Source organism: Balaenoptera physalus (genome assembly GCF_965194825.1).
Source record: "Balaenoptera physalus genome assembly, chromosome: 13".
NCBI lineage: Eukaryota > Metazoa > Chordata > Mammalia > Artiodactyla > Balaenopteridae > Balaenoptera > Balaenoptera physalus.
The window spans coordinates 64,585,162-64,609,271 of NC_138892.1; the positions used below are offsets into that span (position 1 = coordinate 64,585,162).

At 55.7% G+C, this 24,110-nt stretch overlaps 1 protein-coding gene across 1 annotated transcript in view; it reads left to right on the forward strand.

Moving 5' to 3' along the window:
* Positions 1-5,947: 5,947 nt before the first annotated feature.
* Positions 5,948-24,110, forward strand: part of FAIM2 (Fas apoptotic inhibitory molecule 2) — a 34,028-nt gene continuing 15,865 nt past the window's right edge. Inside the window, exons 1-11 of the mRNA XM_082421477.1 lie at positions 5,948-6,125; positions 9,430-9,625; positions 12,319-12,422; positions 12,841-12,905; positions 13,367-13,420; positions 19,252-19,302; positions 19,638-19,677; positions 20,174-20,211; positions 20,750-20,837; positions 21,131-21,226; positions 22,918-22,971. Coding sequence (XP_082277603.1) covers positions 6,111-6,125; positions 9,430-9,625; positions 12,319-12,422; positions 12,841-12,905; positions 13,367-13,420; positions 19,252-19,302; positions 19,638-19,677; positions 20,174-20,211; positions 20,750-20,837; positions 21,131-21,226; positions 22,918-22,971 — 801 coding nt within the window. The 5' untranslated portion in view covers positions 5,948-6,110. The remainder of the gene's footprint in view (positions 6,126-9,429; positions 9,626-12,318; positions 12,423-12,840; positions 12,906-13,366; positions 13,421-19,251; positions 19,303-19,637; positions 19,678-20,173; positions 20,212-20,749; positions 20,838-21,130; positions 21,227-22,917; positions 22,972-24,110) is intronic.

Here is a 24,110-nt window from a genome sequence, read left to right on the forward strand (position 1 = left end):
CATGGCGGCTCATCGAGTCCTCACAATCGCCCTATGAGATAAGCACTAATATTCCCCACTAAGAAGTAAACCCCGCAGGGCTGAGAATTGCATCTTTTGTCTTCGCTGCTATATATATATATGAGTGCTTGAGATGTAGTAGGCCCTCAGTAAATATTGGTTGGATGAGTGAATTAATTAATGGATGTCCATTACTAAGCTCCAAGAGGTTTAATGACTTGCCTAAGGTCACTCATGTGATAAGTGGCAAGGTCAGAATTTGCGCCCAGATGGACCTGGATCCAAAACCTGTATTCTTCACCACTGAACTCCAGCAGGTGGAAGAGATGGGGTGGGTGCTGAAAGGATCAAGATAACACAGTCCTACCTTTAAGGAGCTTTCCATCTGGTGGAGAAGCAGAAATGCACACGCGCAGCACACGGAACACAACAAGTGATTGTACAACCTGTGACCATCCCGGGAATCAGGGAGGGCGGGCGCCCACACCAAGACCCAGGGGAAGGAATGACTTCTCAAGGCACTCAACACTGCCAAGAGCAGCAAGAATGCGGTTTCACTCCATAAGCCACCCTTGCAGCTGGGAAGAAGGGTGATTCAGGGTGTTGGTGCTTGCCAAAGATTTCGTGTCCCTGAGCTTCGGAGACCATATCTGGGGAGGCAGTGTGTCCTGGGGTGAGGGGAGGGGAAGGCAGGAATGGACAACCCAGCACAGAGGGGTTGTGTAATCAGGTTATGACTGGCCAAGACAGGATGTCGGGCCCTTTGCTGTAGGGCTGGGGGGGGGGGCGGGGGGATGGGAAGAGGGGAGGGGAGGTAGAAAGGGCCTGTAAGGATAGCAATGAGAGGGGTAGGGGGTCAGGGACCTGCAGGGCAGAGATAGGCTTCAAAACCTGTGGGAGGCAACAATGGCTGAGGCCCAGGTATACACAGGGGGTGCATTGGTACGCCAGAGCTGGCCCGGACCACCACCTCTTGCAGCCCAGCCTGAAATCTGCCCACTGCGAGCCACTGGGCTCTAGACCCTGCCTCTGCAGTTCTCTCTTCACCCTCGGGCGCAGGCGCTGCTGCAAGCTGGGTGTGCAGGCTTGAGTGTATGGGGGATAGGGGGAGGGTCTGGGGAGAGGTGACTGGCTAGCTCTGATTCTGCCCACCTAGGAAGACTGGGAACGCCCAACTCCTCCCCCTCACCCAGTCTAAGTGTTGCCACTGAATCACTCTTGGGCTGATGGTCCCCTGCTGGGGTACATTCATTCCTCTTACCTTGGCTTGGCCCCCAACATGTCATGTAACTTTGGGTTAGTCACTCACCCTCTTTAGCCTTTCTCTTCTACGGCTGTAAAATGAGAAGTGACGCCTCTGTCCACACCATTGGCCTCCTCCCCTGGCACCTGCCCCAAACGGAGCTAGCTGGCAACCACAGCAGGACAAGGATCGGGATGGGCCGCCACAGTGTGAGCCTGAAGGGAAGGAAATGAAACAGCTGGAGCCCCCATGCTCCCCTGCCCGAGGAGCAGCCCTGAAGACACTGAGGCATGGTCTTCGAATCTCTCCACTCCCACCTCCGCTTGGTGGCTGAAGACGGTGACGGGGATTCTGGAGGCAGGAAAGAACTTCCTTCCATCTCCTCCATCCCCCAGTTGCTGCTCCAGGCCTGCTCGACCCCCCTTCCCTCCTTGGCCTCGCTCTCCAGGAATGTCCTCACATACTCTGTGATTCAGCCACTGCCCACATTCTAATAATGGCCGGTGGCCGTTCAGTCCCCGGCACCCATATTGCTCGACTACGTGAGGCCCCAGGGCTGGGCTCCTGGGCAGAAGGGGCAGTGGTGTTCCCCTAGAATCCAGTGCATGCTGCCCCCTGAGCTGCGTAAGGCCCTGCCTGGACCTCTTGACGACTGCCTATGGGACTTCTCCACCTGGATATCCCACGGGCACCACAAACTCAACCTGACCCCATCTGAGCACATCAGCACCTTCCTCCCTTCTCATAACGGCACCATTCGCCCCGAGACTCAGCCCCCATCTCTTCTGATGTCCCTTCACCCCTTATCTATGTCCAGCCTCTTCTCAAGTCCTGTCAATCCTGCCCCAAGCCGATTGCCTCTCTCCATCTTTTCTGCCCCTGGATTGTTTGTCTCACTTTAAAATTACCAAACACACATGGAGCACTTGTTATACGCCTAGTCCTGTTCTGAGTGCTTTACCAATACTAACTCATAACCTTCATTTCACAGAAGAGGAAACTGAGGCACAGAGAAGTGAAGCATTTTACCCAGCGCCTGGACTTGAGCCCAGGCAGCCTGCTCTCAAGTCTGGGCTCTGAGCGCCCCTCACGGGAACTCTCCCGAAGTCTCCTTGCTTGTCTCTGCGCCTCCAGTCTCTTCCTCATTCAGTCCCTCCCACGTGTTGCTCACAGATGCATCCTTCTGCCCTTCTCGTTTAAGAAAATGCTTTAATGACAAAAGTGACTCCAGCAGTGTGGTCTTTCTGGAGCACGCCCTGCTCAAAAAACCTTGAAACCTGCCCCTTCTCCCCCAGCCCCATTTCCCTACTTCATACTAACAGAATAAAGCCCATTCCCTGGGCTAGGGATTCAAGGATGTGACCACAACGAGCTCCCAACTCCCCTGGGGAGCCCCTCACTGTTCCCGGCTCCCCTCAGGCACCCTGTCTTCTAACCTCCCTGACGGCACCGGTTCTGGCCCCGGCACTGCACGGGGGTGAGTTCTGAATATGTGATGGATCGTTCTTCCTTGAGGAAAGGCTGCAGGTCTGATTCCTCTTTGAACCACCAGAGCATCTACCACAGTGTGTTGCACAGAGATAGGCACGACACACGTGATGAATGAATAACAGTGGAGCCAAGCTGCTTTATGAGGGTGGAAATTAATTATTTCATTAAACAACATTTGTGGAACCCCTAAGGCTAATAGCTCACTTAGGCTGAGAGCTTATTATGTGCTGGTCACTGTGTGAAGCCCTTCATATATATTATCATTTAAACCTCTCTGCAGCCTTGTGAAGTCAGTACTATCACTATCCCCCATTTTATAAATGAGGAAACTGAGGCTCTGAGAGGGGAACTAACTTGTCCGGAGTCATACAGCCTTCAAGTAGAGAAGCTGGAATCAGAACTGAGGCTACCTGACTCTGAAGTCCGTGCTCTTGATAACCAGACCTCACTGTCTCCAGAGGCCAGCAAAGTGATAGACAAACATTCCAACATCTGGGTGATGTCTGAAGACCACATAATGGGACATATAAGTGATGTCAGGGTCATAGAGTCCAACGTCTGAGAAACACCATAGCACTGACAATGTCAAAATGTCTGAGGAATATAAGGATTGTATATAATGTTGCCCTTTACTCAGCCAAACATTTACCAAGCACCCATTACATCCATGCCAGGCACTATTTTAACCCAAGGATGTAGTGCAAAAATGTGTCCTCTCATATAGTTGATGGGGGGGAGAGAGAGAGAGAGAGAGAGACCAAAAAACTAAACAAAAATTATATGTCAGATATATACACTACAAAATGTAAAATAGATAGCTAGTGGGAAGCAGCTGCATAGCACAGGGAGATCAGCTCAGTGCTTTGTGACCACCTAGAGGGGTGGGATAGGGAGGGTGGGAGGGAGATGCAAGAGGGAGGAGATATGGGGATATATGTATATGTATAGCTGATTCACTCTGTTATAAAGCAGAAACTAACACACCATTGTAAAGCAATTATACTCCAATAAAGATGTTAAAAAAAATTATATGTCAGAGGTGACAATTGTCATGGAAAAAAATAAAGCTGAGTTAGGAAAAAGGGACTGTCCAGTGAGCTGGGTGGGGTTACATTGGTGGCACTGCTACTTTTATAGGATCAGGAAGCCCCCCTCCCCACCCCCCAGTAAGGTGAAGTCTGAGCAGAGCAGTGAAGTAAGTGCGGGAGTGAGCCATGCAGCGACGTGTAGATATCTCAGGCAGAGGACACAGCAAGTGCAAAGGCCTTGAGCTATGCTTGGCCCAGTCTAGGAACAGCCAAGAAGCCTGCGTGGCTGGAGCAGAGGGAATGGGGAGAGAAGGAGTAAGCAAGAGTCACAAACACAGGAAAATGCCAAGGCCTACATAAATTCAGGCTCTGTATAACACTGCACGTCTGGGTAACAGTAATAGGATTCATTCATTCCACATGCCTGGCACTGTCCTCAGTCCTGCCAACACAAAAACTGCTACAGACAGGATCTCTTAGAGTCTAACGGGAAAACAGGCAAACTCCACAGTGCCACGTGACAGGTGCTATGTCAGGGCGCTATGAAAGTACAGAAGAGCGCATCTAACCCACACTAGGGACCAAGGAGGCTTCCTGGAGGAGACGGCACTTGAGCTGCCAAACAGGAGAAGGAAAATGCTCCAGAACACAGATGCGGAGAGGGAGGGGAAGGCCAGAACCTGGAATGCTGGGCAGAGCTTCAGCAGCAGTGCCAGGGCCAGGGAGCAGCTTGTGGGAGGAAGGGGTCAAGGAGAAGGGCTTGGAGAGGAAAGTGATGGGATGGGGAGGGGGTGGGGAAGGGCTTGGGTGTGTGGGGACTGACAGAGCATCTGCACAGGGAGGCCCAGGTTTAAGCAAGTGTGTTGGAAGTTGGTGGTTATGGAGTGGGAGATACCAGGTGAGTAGAGGTGATAAAAAGACTTCAGCAATTTACCTGCTGGCCCAGGACACTGCTATCTCACAGGCCATTAGGTGGGTCCACCTGGAAGATGACAGGGAAGCAGAAAGTAGGGGGCCACCCCCACCTGCACCAGATCTTGGTTTCTCATCCCATCCTACAAGGTTCAGATCCTTCTTTAAGGCAGATCTCTGTGTCCTCACCCTGGGGCAGCTCCAGGAGATTCCTCAAATAATAATAACTCAAATACTCACAACTCTTTGTGGTCTTCACTGTGCTTCCACCATCATAACCCCTGTGTCTCACAATAAATCTAGGATGGACAGAGCTCCGCTGTTATCCTCCTTTCCATAGGAGATGTTGCAGCTCAGAGAGGTTAAGGCTTTGTCAAAGTCACACAGCCAGTGGGTGACTAAATTGGGACTCGAGCCCAGCTCTTGAGATTGCAAATCCCATGGTAACACTGCAGCAACTGCAGAAAACAAGGCCCGGTGATGGCCAAGTCCCAAGGATAAGACTGGGAAAGGGGGTGGGACAGGCTCTGGAATGGGGAGGAGATGGATACAGGGGTGGTGGAGGCTGAGAATGGAGGCAAAAAGGGAGCAGTGTAGGGGGTTGGAGAGGTTTTGAGACAGACCTAGAGGCCTCTCCAGAAAGATCTGGTAAAATGTGCCAGCAGGGTTGAAAAAAATAGAAGCTGCATCCTCCCAGCCCCATGTCTCTGTGACAAGGTAGGGAGGGGCCTCTTGCTCCCATTTCACAGGTGGGAAAAGGGAGTCAAGGAGAGGTGCCCACATGGCTTGCCCAAAGGCCCACAGGAACTTAGGGCCCAGGGGGCCTTTTAGAAGCCGGTAGGGTAGACAAGACATCGGAGACTTTTCCCACTCCAGCGTGAATGACGAAATAGAGATGATGAGAGGGGAGGTGGTGATGGAGAAACCAGGGCCGCATCCAAAGAGGGAGGGGAAACAGGCAGAGGTACAACGGAGCCTGTCAGCGGCAAAGATGGTGGAGAGATAAGGCCCTGACACCCAGCTCCAGTTACAGGCAGGCAGCATCAGCTGGTCGGGTGTCACGGACTCCCGGCGCCTCCCCCCGCCCGCTTGGACCCATCCACTTGGGCAGTTCCGCAGCGCAGAGCTGCCTGGTCCCTGAGGGGTGAGGCTACCAGGAAGGAGGGGGCGGGAGGAAAGGGCTGTGCGCCGCCTCCTCCTCTTCCACTTGCAAATCCGCAGAGGCCTCCGCCGCAGCCTCCAGGCCCGCCCTGGCCCGCTCCTCCCCCCCTCTCCCGCCCCCCTCCCTGCGCCTGGATGGTACGCTCCGGTCCTCCTGGCCCGGCTGCAGTGGATGTTGCTAGAACCCACGCGGAGGAAGGAAGAGACGCAGGCAGGCTGCGGTGACCCAAGCGGCCGCCCCTGCCTCAGGGACCCCTTCCCGGAGAGACGGCACCATGACACAGGGAAAGGTACCGGCATCTCCCCCACCTGCATCATCCTCCATCCTCTGGTTCCCCCACCTCCCTGTCATCCTAAGCAAACTCTCAGGACCACTGTAAGCATCCTCCCTTGGCTCTTATGCGAAGGTCCTGCGTGGTCCTCGCTGAAGTCAGAGGCCCAAAAGGCCTGTTTCAAGGAATGGGTTGTGGCCTCTTCCTGCCCACCAGGCTCACCTCTCCTCCCATCTACATTCCACCAAGTGCTCTGGCATCACAGGAGCCTTCACAGACGCCCACGTTCCCTTAAGGAGTCAGCTTAGGCTTCTGGTGTGTGTGTGTGTGTGTGTGTGTGTGTGTGTGTGTGTGTGTGTGTGTGTGTGTGTGTGCGCGCGCATCCCCAGGGTGAGCCCTGAGGGGCAGTCCCTATAGGGCATCCCCCACTCTGTCCAATCCCAACCCCAACCATATTATACTCATCTTTTACACCCTCCACAGAACACCCCCCCACCCAACTCCCTGTCATTATTCCATATCTGGATACAGCCCCTGTGGTTGGGGGGTTACTATGGCAACCCTGCTTCAGGATGTTCTAATTTTTGTTTTGGCTTTGGCCAGACGTAGGACTGAATGGGACCGGATAAAACATCTTCTCTTTTTGTTCCTGTTTTAGGCCTGAAGTGTAGGGGAGGGGCTGGGGCAGAGACTTGGCTGGCCTAGTAGGGTTATGTAACATCAATAGCCTGTGGAATTATACAACCACCAGGGCCTGGGGCAAAGAAGGAGGGTCCTCTGGCCCTCTGCTTGGGGGTGCTAAGGATTGGGCAGAGAAAACAGAAGAAGGGCCTCCCCTCCACTCCCCCTTCTTTTCTCAGAGATGAGCCTCAGAGCCAATGGCATCTTTCCTGGGCTCTCAGACACTCCTTTCACTGTTTTTTAAGCTCATCAGGCCTCAAAATGATGTCATTGGGTGATACCACCTCGTGCCATTTGGACAGACTTCACTTGGTAATGCCGGATGTTGGGGGGCCAGGGCCTAGGGTCAGCAGGGTGGTTGTTGGTGAGGAGGACCAGTCTGGACCGGGCTGAAGTCAGAGGTGATAATCCTTTTCCCAGGCACAAGCCCTGGGTCTGGGCTCAGAGAACCTTGGTTCCAGTGGGCTGAAATGGATTCTCCTGGGCATGACCCCTTCTGATCTGGGTGATGAAGGGGGTTGGGGAGTAGGAGGGATGAGCCCGGGCCCTACTCCCACAGGCCTGGGTTCTGAGGCCCTTCCCTAAGGACGCAGGGGTGGGGTTCACCATGGTGAAAATGAAGAGTTCCCCACTCTGCGGATTCTCTCCCTCCATTTCCCACCTCCACCAGTCACTTTGCTGACGCTGCTTCCTGTCTTGAGGTGAATGTATTGCCCCTGCCTCCTCTGCCCCTCACCCCCAGCTTGCTCCCAGGCTTTCTGATGATGGAAAAGACCCCTCCAGTTCAGTCATCCTCAGGGCTGGATGGAAGCAGGAACCTTCCGGTGCTCGTCCATCTCTGGGCTGCCTCAGCTAGACGCTGCCCGCAAAGAAGGAACTTTGCAGCCTTCCTCAGTGGCCCTGCAGGTTTAACTCATTCTTTTTGGAACCAGACCTAAATCCCGTTTGTTTTCTGAGGTTCAGTCCTTTTGGTGACGTTTCAGTTTTCATACCATCCCCGCCTCCCCAGTCTTCCCTTCCCTGGCGGCATCATTCGGGCCCTCCCAGCCCCTATCTTCTCACCAAAGCTAAACTTGCACATTGTGGAACCGGGACCATATCTGAGTGTAAATAGACTTGAATTTTCAACCTGCCATGGGATATTTCCCACTGGGCCTCAGTTTCCTCATCTGTAAGATGAAGGAAGGGGCTGAATGAGGAGGTGCTTTCCCTTCCATCAGTGACAGTCTGATTCTGTTCTGGTTTGAGGGAGAGGCTGAGGTTCCAATAGCATGAGGCCAAAATGGACTCTTAGCCAGGAGCCTCTTGCCCCTCCGCTCCCCTGCAGCCCCCATTCCTCTTCCTCTTTTTTTTTTGTCTGCGCCGCCCACAGCATGCGGGATCTTAGTTCCCTGACCAGGGATTGAACCCGTGCCCCCTGCAGTAGAAGCATGGAGTCTTAACCACTGGACTGCCAGGGAAGTCCCCCTCTTCCTCTTTTTTCCCTCTCCTCTCCCCTTTCTGTTTCCCTGCTCTCCCATCCCCACCCTCCTTGGTCATCTGCAGCCCAGCAGAAGGAGGCCAGTCCCAGTGGACGGTGCCTGGGCTCTGCAGCCCGGTGGGCCATGTGTGGCTCTGAGTCATTCTTCCTCTCTGAGCCTCAGTTCCTTCATTTAAAAACAGGGATCAAAATACAACGAGCAAGGTAGCAGGGAGATCCAATGAGAGGACCTTCCATTCAGTAATACTTTTAAGGGCCTACTACGCTGTGCCAGGCCCTTCCCTGGACCCCAGGGAAAAGGTGGAACCATATAGCGCCAGTCCCTGCCCCAGGGACAGTGACCACCAATGGTGGGCTCTCCTAAGAATTTTCTCCTTCCTCAGTTCTTATCCCAGCTCCAGTGTGTGCCCCTGGCCAGCCCTGACCCCCCTGGAGCTCAGTTCTCCCACCCGTGAAATAGGGAGATTCTTTTTTTTCCAGATTTATTGGGGTATAATTGACAAATAGAAATTGTATATATCTAAGGTGTGTGATATTTTGATATACATATAACTTGCGGAATGATGACCACAATCAAGCTAGTTAACACATCCATCACTTCACACAGTTACCTTCTGTGTATGTGTGTGTGTGTGTGGCAAGAACACTTATGATCTACCCTCTCAGCAAATTTCAAGTACACAATACAGTATTGTTAACTATAGTCACCAGGCTGTAATTAGATCTCCAGAACTTTTTCATCGTGCATAACTGAAACCTTGTGCCCTTTGACCAGTATCTCCCCATTCCCCCAACCCCCCAGACCCTGGCAACCACCATTCTACTCTGTGCTTCTACGAGTTTGACAATTTTAGATTCCACATATAAGTGAGGTCCTGCAGTTTTTGTCTTTCTGTGTCTGGCTTATTTCACTTAGCGTGATGTCCTCCAGGTTCATCCATGTTGTTGCAAATGACAGGCATTCCTTCTTTTTTAAGGCTGAATAATATTCCATTGTATATATACCCCACATAAAATAGGGAGATTCTTGTCTGCACCACCGCCGTTCCTAGTGCAGGTGAGAAAGTACCCATGGAAGTTCCAGAAATTGAGGGGCTGGGGAAGAGGACTTAGAAGGTGCCCTCTCCCTGGTGACTGTCTCTCTCTGCCTCTACTCCACAGCTCTCTGTGGCTAACAAGGCCCCCGGGACAGAGGGGCAGCAGCAGGCGAATGGTGAGAAGAAGGAGGCCCCAGCAGTGCCTTCGGCCCCACCCTCCTACGAGGAGGCCACCTCTGGGGAGGGGCTGAAGGCAGGAGTCTTCCCGCCAGCCCCCTCGGCTGTGCCTCTCCACCCCAGCTGGGCCTACGTGGACCCTAGTAAGTCTCTCAGCTCCTGGAGGCTGGAGCATCAGGGGGAGTGGTGGGCCCAGATGGAAAACCTGCGTAGGAAGAAGTTGCCCAGAAATAGACACACTGTGTGGTTGTTGTATGAGGCGCTGATGTCAAAGGCTTGGGATTTGGAGGACTGTTCTGAGGGTAGGGCAAGGAGAGCTCCATGAAGAAGGAGTGATACAGTTTCTGCAGTCATAGTTCTCTTGGATGGAGAAGAGGGGCTTTTTCAAGTCACCAAGCTAGGGCAAAAAGAGGGGACAGATGGGGGAGAAAAACCAGGGGCTGGTCTAGAAGAAAGGGATGCAGAGAGGGAGTGAGAGAGGTCAGAGTGGACACAGGAAGGAGTAGTACAAGGCTACAGCTAACTGTGGCCTCAGCTGGGGCTGGCTCCCTGGGAGTGTGGGTACAGTTTGCTGACATGCTGGCTGATCTGAAACCTGTCCCCCTGGAGGCCCCAGGGTTGTTTAGGGCGGGGGCCTGAGGTTCCACTTCACCCATCACTCTCTTTGTCTCTCTACCCTCCCCCAGGCCTTAACTGGGGGCGGGAGAGCACGATGTGGGGAAGGTGTGTGGATGCCAGCCTTGGCGTCCCTCACGGCCAGGCACAGTTCCTAGGCCGACCCGCCCTGGCTGACACCAGCTCCTTGCAGACTAAGAATCGCGGCCGGTGGGGGCCCCTCTGTTCGGTGTGGCAGCCTGTGAGAGCTTTGCCTCAGGGCTGGGAGCGTACAGCTCCCGCAAGCTGCAGGGAAGTCTTCCTCAGCCCCTTCGGCCTCCCTCAGCAGCCCCTCGACCCCCTCCCCCACCTTGTCACCCCACCCCCACCCCCAGCAGAATTCTAGAAGGGATCCCGGGGACAATGCCTCAGACATTCTCTACTCACAAGAAGCGGCCACCATGGTCCACACTTCCCACCACAAAGCCCCTCGGCCCAAACCCAAGCAGACCCACCCCACCGTGACCTACTGGAGGGCCTTTGAAGGTCTGGTGTTCATGGGAGCCCTTCCTCCTGCCCCTGACACCCACAGGACTGCTTTTTCTCTCCTTTTCTCCCCCTCTGTGGCCTGGCCATTTGGGCTTTGGTGGGGGACGTGGACAGAACATGAAGGAGTGAAGGATAAGAGGTTTAGGGTCTCCAAGCCCCAGGTTGGCAGTGGGTCCACCTCCCTCCCCCTTCCTCATTTCCCATATCCTTGTTGCCAGGACTGGCTGCCTTAAGGAATGTTTTCCAATGAACTGTCAGGGCAGAGGAAAGCAGCTCATTTCAGTCAGCATGTGACAAACATTTACTAAGCGTGCACCAGGCACCGTGTCTGGCACTGAGCTAATTTCTGGGGATGCATTGATTTGCAAGCCCTTCCCTCACAGAGCTGACAGTGTAGACAAGTAAATGGATGATTACCACATGGTGAAAGGCAGTGATGGAGGCCTTGGCAGTTCAGCTAACCCGCCTGACAGTCAGGGAAGACTTCCTGGAGGAAGGGGTATCCATGAGGGGAGTCCTGAAGGATGGCATGTATTAGCTTGGTGAAGAGGTGGGAAAATGAGTGTCCAAGGCTGAAAGAAAGAATGTGCAGGGGCCCAGAAGCAAGAGAGCACATTACTGAAAAAAATATAGTCAGGCTGGAGGAAAGTAGAAGGGAGTAGTGTGCAGTGGGGCTGGAGGGCTCGTGGGAGGCTGAGGAGGCTTTGTTAAGGAACTTGAACTTGAGTAAAAGGCAGTGAGGAGCCATCAAAGAGTTTGAAGCAGGACAGTGCCGAGGTCAGATTTGAAAGACCAAGACAGGCTATTGCTGTGGATGGGAAGGTCATGGAGAACTGGCAGGGATGGTGGAGAGCAGAGTGGACACATCTGAGGCCTTAGGAATGACCCAGACGAGGGATGAAAGAGAGAGGGTGGTGTCGTCAGCATCAGGCACAGAGCTTTCACTTTTATCTCATTTCATCCCCGTGAGGTGGGTATCACCAACCCATATCACAGAAGAGACAAAGAAGGCTGGTGACTTGCTCAAGGTCACACAGCTAGTCAGTCTTGGGGAGGGATCCACGTGTTTGCTTACAGAGCCCATGCCCTTCCGAAAGCCTGAGTTCTGGGACCAGGCCCCCAAACTTCACCCACACCCACACGCCACTTCTTGCCCTTGTCCTGGCTCTATTTCCCCTCCAGCCTCCCCACATCTCTGGTTCCCAGCTGGAACACCAGCAGGTCCACCCCACCAACGAGTCCCCAGTTCCCACCCCCGGGGCCTCAGAGCAAGCCGGGGTAGGACCTTTGACTCTGGGATGTGTGAGGTAGCCCCGGGGGAGTGGCTGTCCTTCTCTGATTCTCAGCCACAAGGGAGCCACAATGTCCAGGAAGGGGGATGGGGGGCACAAGGGGGAAGGGCCACATTTGTATGGCAGGGCTTGGGCCCCAAGGAGCCCCCGCTTGGGGTGGGAAGGGGAGATGACAGTTCCTTCTCAGACTCGGAACAGGAAAGGTGAGGGGCTACCTGGGAGAGATCTGGGATCTCTGTGGGATGGGATGGGATGGGGTGCGGCAGGAGGTTTGAGAATGGGGCTGGAGAGAAGGGCTTTGCCTGGTCCGGAAAACCAGTCTGACGAAAGGTAGCTCTGAGCCGTTGGGGGTGGGGTTTATGTGTGTGGGAGCGCTCATGGCCCTCCCCCTGCCCACCCAGGCAGCAGCTCTAGCTATGAGAGTGGTTTCCCCACTGGAGACCATGAGCTCTTCACCACCTTCAGTTGGGACGACCAGAACGTTCGCAGAGTCTTCATCAGAAAGGTAACTGCCTCCCCCAACTCTCCCAGACTGGGAAGCTGGGTGGGGGGAGCCTCTCGAGAAGCCGCTGGCCCAGTCTCCTGCCCAGAGGCCATCCCTCTCCCCATCCTTGTGATCCCAGCTGACGGCACCTACTGGGAAGTTGGGGTGCCCACTGCCCCCTGCTGCGGCTGAACACGTGGTCTCTTCTCTCCAGATCCCATGGGTGTGGGCTCTGGAGCGTCTTTGCTGTCCTTTCGCCTTGTCCTGGATTCATTCCGATGCCCCCTAAGAAGGAGGGTGGAAGGCCCAGGATGCGGGTCTGGAGGGTAGATCGAGTTGCCAGGAAGTTGGGGTCTCCCTGAGCCTTGCTGGGGGCTTGAGCCTCCCTGGCCTCCAACAGGGCCCCCCAAGCTGAGCGGAACCCCCCTCTCACCCCCAGGTCTATACCATTCTGCTGATCCAGTTGCTGGTGACCTTGGGTGTCGTGGCTCTCTTTACCTTCTGGTGAGTTGGCTGTGTGGACCAGCACGTTCCACGGGTGGTGGCGCCACGTCTCGGCCTGGGGAGGAGGGTCCAGAGTCAGAATGTTCTTAGAACCGTCTGCCTGAAGATGTTGGTGCAGGGCAGCGGCCCACCTCATGCTGGGAAGAACCTTAGACCGCGCACAGGGAGGGGTCCTCCGTCCAGCAGTGGGTGGCCCCGTGCTTTCTGGGCCTGCAGGTGTCTGTGAAGCAGTTGTTCCTCTCAGATGCAGCAGCCCTACACCTGGGCACATCCAGGTCTCAGCCGGAGACTGGGAGACTGTGGCTGGAGCTCCCTCCCCCACCAGGGGTGTGGTCTCTCCTTTCTTCCTCTCAAGTCCTGTGAACTGGCAGGCGGGCGGGGAGGGGGAGCAGGTGCAGATGTTGAACCAGAAATGGAGACAGAGGGTAAATTCTGATTCTCTCTCCCTCCCTTCTCTGCAGTGACCCCGTTAAGGACTATGTCCAGGCCAACCCAGGCTGGTACTGGGCATCCTAGTAAGTATACCCAGGCCCCTTCCCAGAACACCCTCCGCAGCCAAGGTGGGAAATCTCCGCTGACAGAATCCCAGCCCATGACCTCTCCCCATCCCATAGGAACTGCCTCACAAGAGCATGGCCAGAAGGGGCCTTTTGGGGTGTTTAGAGCTGAGGGGGAGGGGAGGAGATGGGCGTTGGTTCTGGTGCCTGCACAAGGAGGGAAGGGTGGAACTGGCTAGGGAGACCCAGACCTTGGCCTGGAGGAGAAAGGGGGCTGGGACACCTTGGCCCACACTAATGATAATGTTGCTACTCAATATTAACATAGTTGTTATTAATGCTTGTGAATTATTTATCATAAGAGCTACCACTTATAAAGTGCCTAATAAGAGCTGGGCATTGTTCTATGTGCTTGATGTGCAGTGTTCCATTCACTCCTCAGAAAACTAATGCAGTGTTGCATTCACTCCTCAGAAAACTAAGCCTCAGAGAGGTTGAGTAATTTGCCCAAGGTCACACAGGTAGGCAGTGGTAGAGCTGGGATTCAAACCCAAGATTCAGGTTGAGGCTTGTACTCTTAATCCCTCTGCTTGACCTCTGCTTCCCCTCGAGCAGTTGGCTCTTGCTTGTTCTATACTCTTTAAGGAACGTAGCAGGTAACTTGAGAGGTTATTCTGACCCTCCTATGTGGGCAATTAAGGAGTCATTCTGGATACTTCCAGGCCGGACCACCCTGTTCAAAGCAGAACTACTGTCAGCAGAGTCTCCTTCAGCACCCACTGTGAGCCCAGGCCAGAACTGGAGCTGTTGGGGAGGAGGCCTCTGCAGGGGGAGGTAGTGGGCATACAAGGCAGCCTGTGAAAGAGCAGCGTTCAGAGGAGGGGGAGCCCTCAGTCCATGTCGGCGGGTGCGCCTCAAAGGGTGAGCCAAGAGGCCTGGGGACCGGGGTGACTTAAGCAAAAGCATGGGAGTGGGAGCGCACGTGGCACATTGGGTAAATTAGGGACCGGGCTGGCAGAGCACAGCAAGGCTCCGTGAGGGGAATCGGGACATCCCAGGGAGCCGCGAGGCCTTCTGGGTTGGAGGCTCTGAATGTCCACCCAAGGAGCTTGTGCACTACACCTGTCCCAGGCCTGTTCCTGGATGGGGATCTGGTGGGAACGTAGGCTCAGCCCAGAGCCTCCTGGACCACCCGAGCCCAGGACAGTCCCAGAGTGGGCCTCCAGTTAACAGAAGCCAGCCGAAGGCTGACAGGAAGGAGGCATCCTGGCCCCTGGGGCTCCCCAGGGGAGCGGAGGGGTGGAGGAGAAGCTCAGCCAAGTTGGGGGTCCCAGGGGAGGAGACATTCACACCCAGAGCCTTTCTTAGGGCGCAGGACAGAGGGCCTGTCTGCAGACCAGGCAGGGAGGTGGGCGTCTTGGGGGACGGGGGGCACTGTGGGGGAAAGCTAATGAGGCCCCAGGGACTGCCACCCCAGCCAGCCCCCGTGGCGGGTTGGCATGGCTCCCAGCACGTCAGCACCGCCTGGCAGCCTCTGCGCCCTGCCACCTCGGGAATGCGGTCCCCAGGCCCCTCATCAGGCCTCCTGCGGGAGGGTCGTTGGAACTCTGTGTCCTGAGCAGATGGTGGCAGGGGGACAGTCCAAGAATAAGCAGGCTCTAGAACTGAGGGCAGAGTCCACCCCACTGAGGGTGGTGTGAGAATTTGACCTCTGAATGGTGAGAGGTCCTTCCTCCTCAACATCTCCAGGCAGAAAACAGATGCTGTCCCAGACTCAGGGGTGGGTGGGTGTGGAGAGAAGTCGGAAGTGTGCTTTCCATGGACCGTGTGCTTTCCATGGAGCGTCGCAGAGCCTTAAAGGTGCTTGGGAATTCACCACCAAGATGCTGCCCTGTTCTCTAGAAAGCCAGCCTGTTGCTCTGCCCCACCCTGCCCCCTCCCCACGTCACTATCCAGTCCTGAGTCTGCCTCTGGGTCTGAGACCTAGCAGGTCTGACACCTAGTGGGTCTCACGTCCTCCAAATACCAAGCCCTTAATAGCAGTAAGAATAAAACAGGTCTTTTTCTATGTATGAAGCACTGTGCCACGTGATTTGCAGATATTCTTCATTTGATCCTTAACAACAACCCTACGAGGCAGATACTGTTATTATCCCCATTTTATACGTGAGAAAATTGAGGCTCAGAGAGATGTTGCTTCCTAAGCAGCAGAGCCAGGATTGAACCCTGTCTTTCTGATTGAGAAGCTCGTGCACTTCCCCTCCATGCTCTGCTGCCTCCCCACAGCCTGGGACTGGTCCTGGAGCATCATAAGTTGGGGGAGGACACTGGGTTTGGAGCCTGGCCTCCACCTAAGCCTCGTGCTTCGGTCTTGACATTCTGTAAACAGACCATGGCTCTAGCTCAGGCCCTGGGGCCCAGGCTCTGACAAGCAAGTCTGTCTTTCACTTCTTCTGTGACTTATTCTTCGCTCCCTGGGATGGCAGCCTTCCAGCACCACCCCCCTCCCCCCAGCCCACGCTTTTTCCAGGCCCCAATCATCTCCCTCAGTGGGCTCTCGCCTTATTGTCTGATTGCTCCCTCTGAGCCTTGGCAGCAGGAACTGCAGGCCTCCCTACCGTGCGGGGGAGGAGTAAGGGCTGTGGGGTGGAGGTGGGGGGACCGGACACAGGAGGAAAAGTGTGAGACCAGACTTGGGGGAGGTGGGTCCGAGCCTCTCCAGGAAGCTGTCAGTTAGCCAGGTTCTAGTTATAATAATAACAACTCCCATCTTCAGGTCCCTACCCAGTGCCAGGCCCTGTGCTCAAGGCTGGACTGCATGCTCTCATTCAGTCCTCGCTACAGCCCAGTGAGTTGGTACCAGTATTCCCCTATTACAAAGCAGGAAGCTGGAGCTCTGCAATTAAGTAGCTGTTCAAGGTCACACGATAGCGGTGGCAGAGCTGGGATGTGAGATGCGAGGGTCAGCCTCCCAAACTGCCCCATACGCTCCAGCTCATCCGTCCCTCTGCCCTTCCTCCCGACCACTTGTCTTGAGGGTTGAGGAGCTCTGGACCAGAGAGAAAAGGAGGCTGGGCCCTGCCCTCAGGAGGCTTCCAGTCTGGCCAGGGAGACAGGCCCCACACCCAGGATACACATAGACAAGGGTATTATTATTATTATTGTTATTGTTATTTTTGTCGAAGTGACTGGTGACTCAAGGGAGACCAAAAGAGAGCAGATGCTGGGGTATTTCTTAACAACTGGGGCAGGACGACTCCGCTGTTCCTCATGGAGCAGGATGGCCTGCAGCCCTGGCCCTGGCACTGAGAACCCCTCTGTCACTGCGACAGCAGTGATGCATCGTTTGAGAACCACTGAAGAATAGGAGAGGGTGAAGATGGAGGGCTCCTGTTCACCAAAGCCAATAGGCTTGTCTCAGCCCCTACATTCCCTGTGCTTTCACATTTCATCCAGAAATATTTAAAGATCGCCTAACCCGTGCCAGGCCCTAGGTTGGACGTTAGGTTGTTCCAGATGCTACATCTGGGTGGGGATCAGATGAGCAGACCCGTGGGGTGTGGGCTGCAGGCTTTGGTTGAGTTATGCCCGTGGTGCACAGAGGAAGCCCCTCCAACCTCAGCCCCAGGCATCCTCGCCAGTCGGTCCTTTCCAGCAGGGGCAGAGAGTGGTGGGCACACTGTGAGGGTGCAGAGGGCAATGAGAGGGTAGATGGAGGGGCGGAGTGGGGTGCGGGATGGGCTGGAGAGGTAGGCGGGGGCGGATCACGCAGGGCATCACCAGGTCTTTGGAATTTTAAACAGGAGAGTCACATGATGGGATCTGCCTATGGCTTGCAGAGTGAAAGGCAGGGCTGGAGGCAGAAGGACCAGATAGACAGAGATGACCCGACCTAAAAGGGTGGTCATGGGGATGGAGAGAAGGGGACAGATTTGAGAACTGCCTGGGTAGAGGATCAAGAGATCCAAGTGATTAGTTGGGCATGGCAGGGTGAGAGTCAAGGCTGACCGAGGTCGCTGGTTGGGTGACTCGGAGGCTGCATGACATCCTCTGCAATAGGGGATGCAGGAGAAGGAGCAAGGAAGAGGGCAAGTTCGGCTCTAACCTGCTGCATTTGGCATGTTTCTGAACAGCCGTGTTTGCCCGGTAGGCAGTTGGTTATTCAGGTCTGAGGTTGAGAAGGAAACTCTAGATCAGAAATATGGTGTGTGAGTCATGAGCATCTGCCTGATAAAGGGAGTCCCAGGAATGAGTGAGCCCACCCAAGAGGATCATGAAGGGAGACAGTCTGATGGGAGAGACCCTGTGCTGAAGGAGATGGAGAAGGAGTGACCAGGGAGGTAGGAGGGGACCCAAGGCTGTGTCATTGTGGAACCAGGGAAACAACGAAAGAGATCAGATGTCAGCATGTCCAGGTCAGATAAGGATGGACAAGTGTCAGTTGGACTCAACAAGGTCATAGCAATGTGGCAAAGCCAGCTCTCATTAAGTGGGACAGGGGCTGGTTTGTTAAGTTGAGGAGTAATTGTGAGATGGAGAAGGTGCCGTGAGTGGAGACAACTTTTTCAAGAAGCTTGGCTGTGAGGGTGGATAAAGTGGCAGTAGCTGGAGCCGGGAAAGATGTTGGTTAAAGATGGAGAACAGCTGAGGAGGTGTGTGAGGGAGAAGATGTAGCAGTCGATGGCAGGGCAGTGGAGGGTGTGGGACCCAGAGGCTTGGGGGGATTCACCTGGGATGGGAGGAGGGACAGGAGGAAGGACACATAGATGCAGGACGTGATGTTTGCAGGCGGCAGGCAGGGAGCCAGTGGAGCCCCACCTCATCTCGAATCTTTCTGGGGCACATCAGGCCAGACCAGGCAGGAGAGTGAGGCAGCCTGGGAGGTTTGCAGATGAAGGAGGATGGTTGGCATTGTTGCTGTAGGGGATGGGTAAGAGAACCGAGGAGGGAGATGGGGAAGGAAGACAGGTGCCATGTGTTGAGGGCACACTGAGAGCTGGAGACCATGCATTGGTGTTGGCACCAACCTAGGTAGACATGAGCATGCCCCACTCTTGGGTCTTCAGCCCTCATGTCCCACCTCCTGGACTGGCCTCCACCTCCACTGCTCTCCAGAAAATCCTTAATCCTCAAGCCCAGTCTCTGGGTTCCACCTGAGCTTCCTGCCAGTTTCCCAATGGATACGGCCACCTGATCCAGAAATTCATGCCACAGGTACTTCTTGCTGTGCTAGGTGCTGGCAGGACAGACAAGATCATTGTAGGTAGTGACAGGGCCAGGGAAAGGCCTAAAGGAGGCAGTGTGGGGTGGTGGTTATAAGCTAGGACTCTGGAGGAGAATGCCTCTGTTCTAACCCTGCCTCTGCCATGTGGTAGCTGTGTGACCTTGGACAACTCACCTGGCCTCACTGTGTCTCAGTTATAAAGTGAAGAACGTGCTTCATAGAGAAGATATGAGGATTATATTAGCTAATACTCATAAAGCATGTAGCTCTCTGCCTGGCTTATAGAGAACACTGTATATGAGCTTTTCAAAATATATATAAGTAATAAGATGTTGTCTGGGGGGAACCACTTTGCATTGGGTGGTTAGCTATCACATGGCACCCAAGATTCAGTATTTCTAGAAGCAGGCTCGTCTTATTCCCCTTTCTTTCTTTTGGAATTATACCATCACCCTGCCCATTGCAAGGTTCTAAGATGACCGTGCGCTTAACCAACCCCTGCCCCTGCCCCGTGGCACCCTGCTTGGTGCCCTGTGGGCAGGGGTGGCAGAGAGTGGAATGAGCAGGGGACTGGGTGGAGGGCCTTCAGGGAGGACCAGCTCACCCATCCATCTGTCTCTCACAGCGCTGTCTTCTTTGCGACCTACCTGACCCTGGCCTGCTGTTCTGGACCCAGGTATGATGATGGCTTGAGGAGCAACATGGCTTGTGGGAACATGAGCAGGACCTTGGAAGTTCTGGCCCCAGTCCTGCTCGCCACCAGTGCACCCCTAAGAGGGCCCCATCCTTCTCTGGGCTCCCATCAAGCAGGCCTGCCCCTCCCTCCTTTACTTGGCACCTCAGAGGTGGGCGGAGGGTGAAGGCACAGATGGGGGCACATGGGGATGTGGCTGAAGGAAGAAGCTCCGGGGAGTGGGGATGAGTTTGTTGGAGAGCCCTCGTACAGCGTGACCCAGCCTGTGCTGCAGGCACCCCCCCACTCTCCTCTGAACTCGGTGGCTTGCCTTACAGGAGGCATTTCCCCTGGAACCTGATCCTCCTGACCATCTTTGTAAGTGATGTGGGAGTGTCTGGGGACAGATGCTGAGTGGGGATGGAGGGAGGAGGGTTGAAGGGTGAGCTTCAAGGGCTAGGAGTTGGAGATAGCCGATGTGAGGTCACTGGGGGAGGCAGGGGTATTTTCGCCCCACTTCTTCTGCAAAGATACCCCACCCTCTCTTTCCAAATGGCCTTTCTCTCCCCACTCCATCCACTCTCTCTTTCCATTGTGATTTTGTTTTTAAGAGGTTTGTATGGGGACTCCTAGAGCTATGGATAACAAGAGCCGGGGGGGGAGGGTGTGAATCTTAGAAAGGGGGACGAGCAGGGCTGCAGAAAAAAGAAAGGGACAGCTGGGACCTCCTTCACCGGGAGAAATCCTGGAGGTAAATGTGTGTGTGAGCAAAGCAGACTCAGAGTTGAGGGGTACGCACAAGGGGTGGAGACCCAGGCTGGCCCTTGAAGGTGTCTGGGCCCCCAGCATTCCCTCATCCTGCTTCTCCTTTCAGACCCTGTCCATGGCCTACCTCACTGGGATGTTGTCCAGGTAAAGGGGCCAGGCGGAAGGGGGCTGGCCACACCCCGAGGGGAGCTGCCCCAAGCACAGTCCTTCTGGGGAGCGTTTGGACGGGGGGGTGGGCGTTCAGGCAGGCAGGAGACGTTGGCTTAGAATGCGCTCCTCCTGCACTCTGCCTCCAGGACCTGGCCAGGCTGGTGGGTGGGGGTGGGAGACGGAGGAGAGCAAGGTGACACCTCTCAAGCTGCAGCCGAAAAGACCCCAGGTTCACGATTACACAGTTCCCTATAAGCCACCTCCAGGCACCAGCACAAACCCCTCCCCACCCCCATTTCCACCTCTTCAAGATCCTTCTAACAGGATTTTGAGTCTGAGCGTGATGGGGAGGGTGGGTCCCAGTAGTAAGGATGAGGAGGCAGAGAGAGGGGGGATCCTGGGAAAGGGGAGAGGCTGGGGGCCAGAAGTCGTGGGATCAGGTCCTGGCAGAAGGGGGAGGGCCTGGGAGGAGGGCGAGGGGAGACCAGAAGCCCTGGCCCGAAGCCGACCCCCTGGCCTGCCCGTCCTGCAGCTACTACAACACCACATCTGTGCTGCTGTGCCTGGGTATCACGGCCCTCGTCTGCCTCTCGGTCACCGTCTTTAGCTTCCAGACCAAGGTCAGCCCTGGGGCCTTCGGGCCGAGGAAGGTTGGCAGTGGGTGGGGTGGGTGGCGCTCCAAGCTTGGATTCCCTAGCTGGGGGAGATAAAAGGCGTGAGTAGTGTCTGGGGAGGCCACCTGGGATGGGAGGGGGAGGAGCGCCGGGTTCTGGGGTGAGCACAGGAAGGTGGCCTGCTGCCGAGGCCTCGGCCTTCTGGCCAGCCCACTGCCCAGCCGGGGCCCCCAGGAACGCCAAGCCGCTCTGTGCAGGCCTGAGGGGCCCGGCAGCTGACGCCCATCCCATCCCTGCAGTTTGACTTCACGTCCTGCCAGGGTGTGCTCTTCGTGCTGCTCATGACTCTCTTCTTCAGTGGCCTCATCCTGGCCATCCTCCTGCCCTTCCAATACGTGAGTCTCCAGGTCTCCCAGCCGGCCCCATGGGGATGGAGGGGGGCGGGGACTGCTGGCCCGAGGGTGCTGTTTCCTCCTACACCCTCCAGGGAAGGCCGGGAGCCAAGGGCTCACAGCCTGCCATCCTGTCCTGCCTCTCCTGGCACCTGCCCTGGGCTGGTTGGCAGTGTAAGCAAACAACGAAGCGAGGCTTTTCTTGACAGGTCTGGGCACCTGCCCACTCCACAAGCCACATCCTCTTCACCTTTCCCATCTTCTCCACTAGGGGGGAGGTGAGGCTGAGGGGGAGGGCTCGGATCACTTAAACCCTAGGCCAGGGAGGGGGCTCCGGAGCTCCATGGGGCCACCAGGCCCAGAGGAGCCCTGAGGAAGGGCTTCCTGGGACTCTTGGGGGATCAGTAAAGTCCAGAGAGGCGGATCTGGCTGTCCAGGCAGGCGGGAAATGGGACAGTGGGGCTCCGAGCATATCCCTGCCTCATGAGGGTGTCCGTGGGGACAGCTGAATCTCAGCTCTTTAAGAAGTGTCCGGCCTGCCTGGGACATCCCACTAAGACTGCTCAGGGCTCAGTGACCCATTCCAGGCACTCAGGCTGCTGCAGGTGGAGAAGGGGCAGACTGAGGGCATCACAGGAGGGGGTTTGAACCCTGGGAACCCAAGAGAGCAGCTGTTGGACCCGTGCTGAGGGCTCAGGGCTTGTACCTGCCGCGGGCTCCTCTTAGCTACCTCTAGTACGGGGGTCCCCCACTGCCCCTTTTCTGCCAGGCTGAGAGCAGTATTCCTCACTCCCCCTCCCTACCCCATGCTGCCCAGCCCCAGATTATTGCCTCCCAGTCCAGAACGTCAGGATTGGTTCTGGCATTTCCTTGGCTCTTCCCAGGATCCTGTTGACGAAGGGAGGAGCCGGAGCTGGCCTGGGGCCCTCTGTGTATCTAGGATGGGGGGGGGGGGGCGGGGTACAGGAAGGGGCCCCAGAGCTTCAAAGAACCCTTTATTGACCCGGGTCAGGCTGATGGAATGCCTATGTTTCCAGGAATCTTCTGGGGGAAGGCTCTTCAGAGGGCACAGCTGGTTTGGCACCTCTTGCAAGGTTCCCGCACTCAGCTGGGTGCCCCTGAGGCCTGGTGGGGGGCAGAGGTTGGGAAGGGGTGCTGTTCCAGCCTCTGCAGGCAATCCCATCAAGCACAGCTGGCAGGAATGCCAGATGCCACCCCCCCAACCCCTGGGCCTAAGTCTTTGTCCCCTTCTACCTGAGCCCCTTTACCCACACAGGCAGAGCCAGGAAGCTCCCGACATGGGGACAGACAGCACAGGGATGAGTCCACACTGGGAGAAGGGCGCAGCCTCAGGCCAGACCCAGGCTGGGAGGATGGCAGGGACCCCATAGGATGAGTCGCCCTGGGCCAGCCTGAGCCTGGGGCTGTGTGTGGAGGAAAGAAGTGCTGGCCCGTCTGGACCTCCCCTGGCAGCCCCTCCAGGATCACTGTTATCCTGGGGCTCCCCCACCCACCGTGAGCACACAGGGGATTAAGGACCTCTCAGTCTGGGTCTGGGTTTGGGGGGGTGAGAGGGGCCCCCACTGGGGAGGTCTGTCCCACACCCTCCATTCTCAGACTGATCCCTTCTCCCTGCCCCTCTGCCGCACTGCCCATCTCGCCATCCTTGAGCCCATTTTTTGTCTGCCCCGCAGGTGCCCTGGCTCCATGCCGTGTATGCCGTGCTGGGAGCAGGCGTGTTTACGTTGGTGAGTGTGGCCTCCTGGGGGCCCTGCCTTCTCAGCCTCCCACCGTCTCCTCAGGCCCCTCCACCATCCCTATCTTCCTCATAGTCCTCTCCTCTGAACCCTTGTGAAGGACCAGTGGGCGCAGAGGGGCTCAGTGCTGCTCAGGTCTCTAAGACAGACCAGCTGACCTGGGCAGAGGGGCAAGGAAGGTTGTAACAACAACATTGATGCTTTAGACAGAGCTGGGAAGAGGTACCCCTGGCTCCTGGGGAGGTTCAGTGCTGCTTGTGGGGGTGGGAGAGTGAGGGTATCCCAGCCGCATGGACTAAGTTAGTCCTTGCTCTGCTGGGAGTAATCTGGGAAGGCTTCTTGGAGCAGGGGAGATTCCAGGTACCGTGTGACAGATGCACTTAGATTGAGCTTGTCCTTGGCTGTCCTCACCAAACTGAGAGTGTTAATGATGATGATTATGGTTGTGATAACAATGGTAGCTGGTATTTATTGAGCACTTGCTTCTCCCACAGCAAGCTCTGCACATATACTGAATCCTCACCGTAACTCTATAAACTAGGTTCTGTTGTTCTCAGATTAAGATGAGGAGCCTGAAGCTCAGAGACTTTAGATGACTTGCAGACAGCAGACAGCATCCTAGGAAGTGGAGGGTTAGACTGGGAATCTGCACAGATGGCCCCAGAGCCCCACTCAGGGTCTGAGGCTAGGTGGGGAAGGGAGTGGGGTGGCTGGAGGCAGATGCCCAGGAGATGGAAGGTGACCAGGGGCAGATGTCTGCCTAGAGCAGCCCAACACAGACCCTTTGCTCAGTGGGCTCCCAGCACTTGAATGTGATGGTGCTCCAGGGCAAGCGTGTGTTGGTGACATCCTCTTGCGGGGTGGGGTGGCATCCAAGGTAAACATCCACTGCCAGCGGGAGCAGTGACCAGACTCTCCTCTCCCTCCCTGGTGTTTTCAGCTCAACTCAGTCTGGTCAGAGTTCTGGGCTTCATCACAGGTTCCAGAGGCTTATGGCTGACAGAGTGGGGGAGCAGAGATGGGGGGAAAATAGGGGGTCAGAACTATGAGCAGAGACTTTGGGGGTGTGGATAGGGATCGAGCCAGGAATGGGGGTGTGGTAGATTCATTCATTCATTTCCACAGGTCTT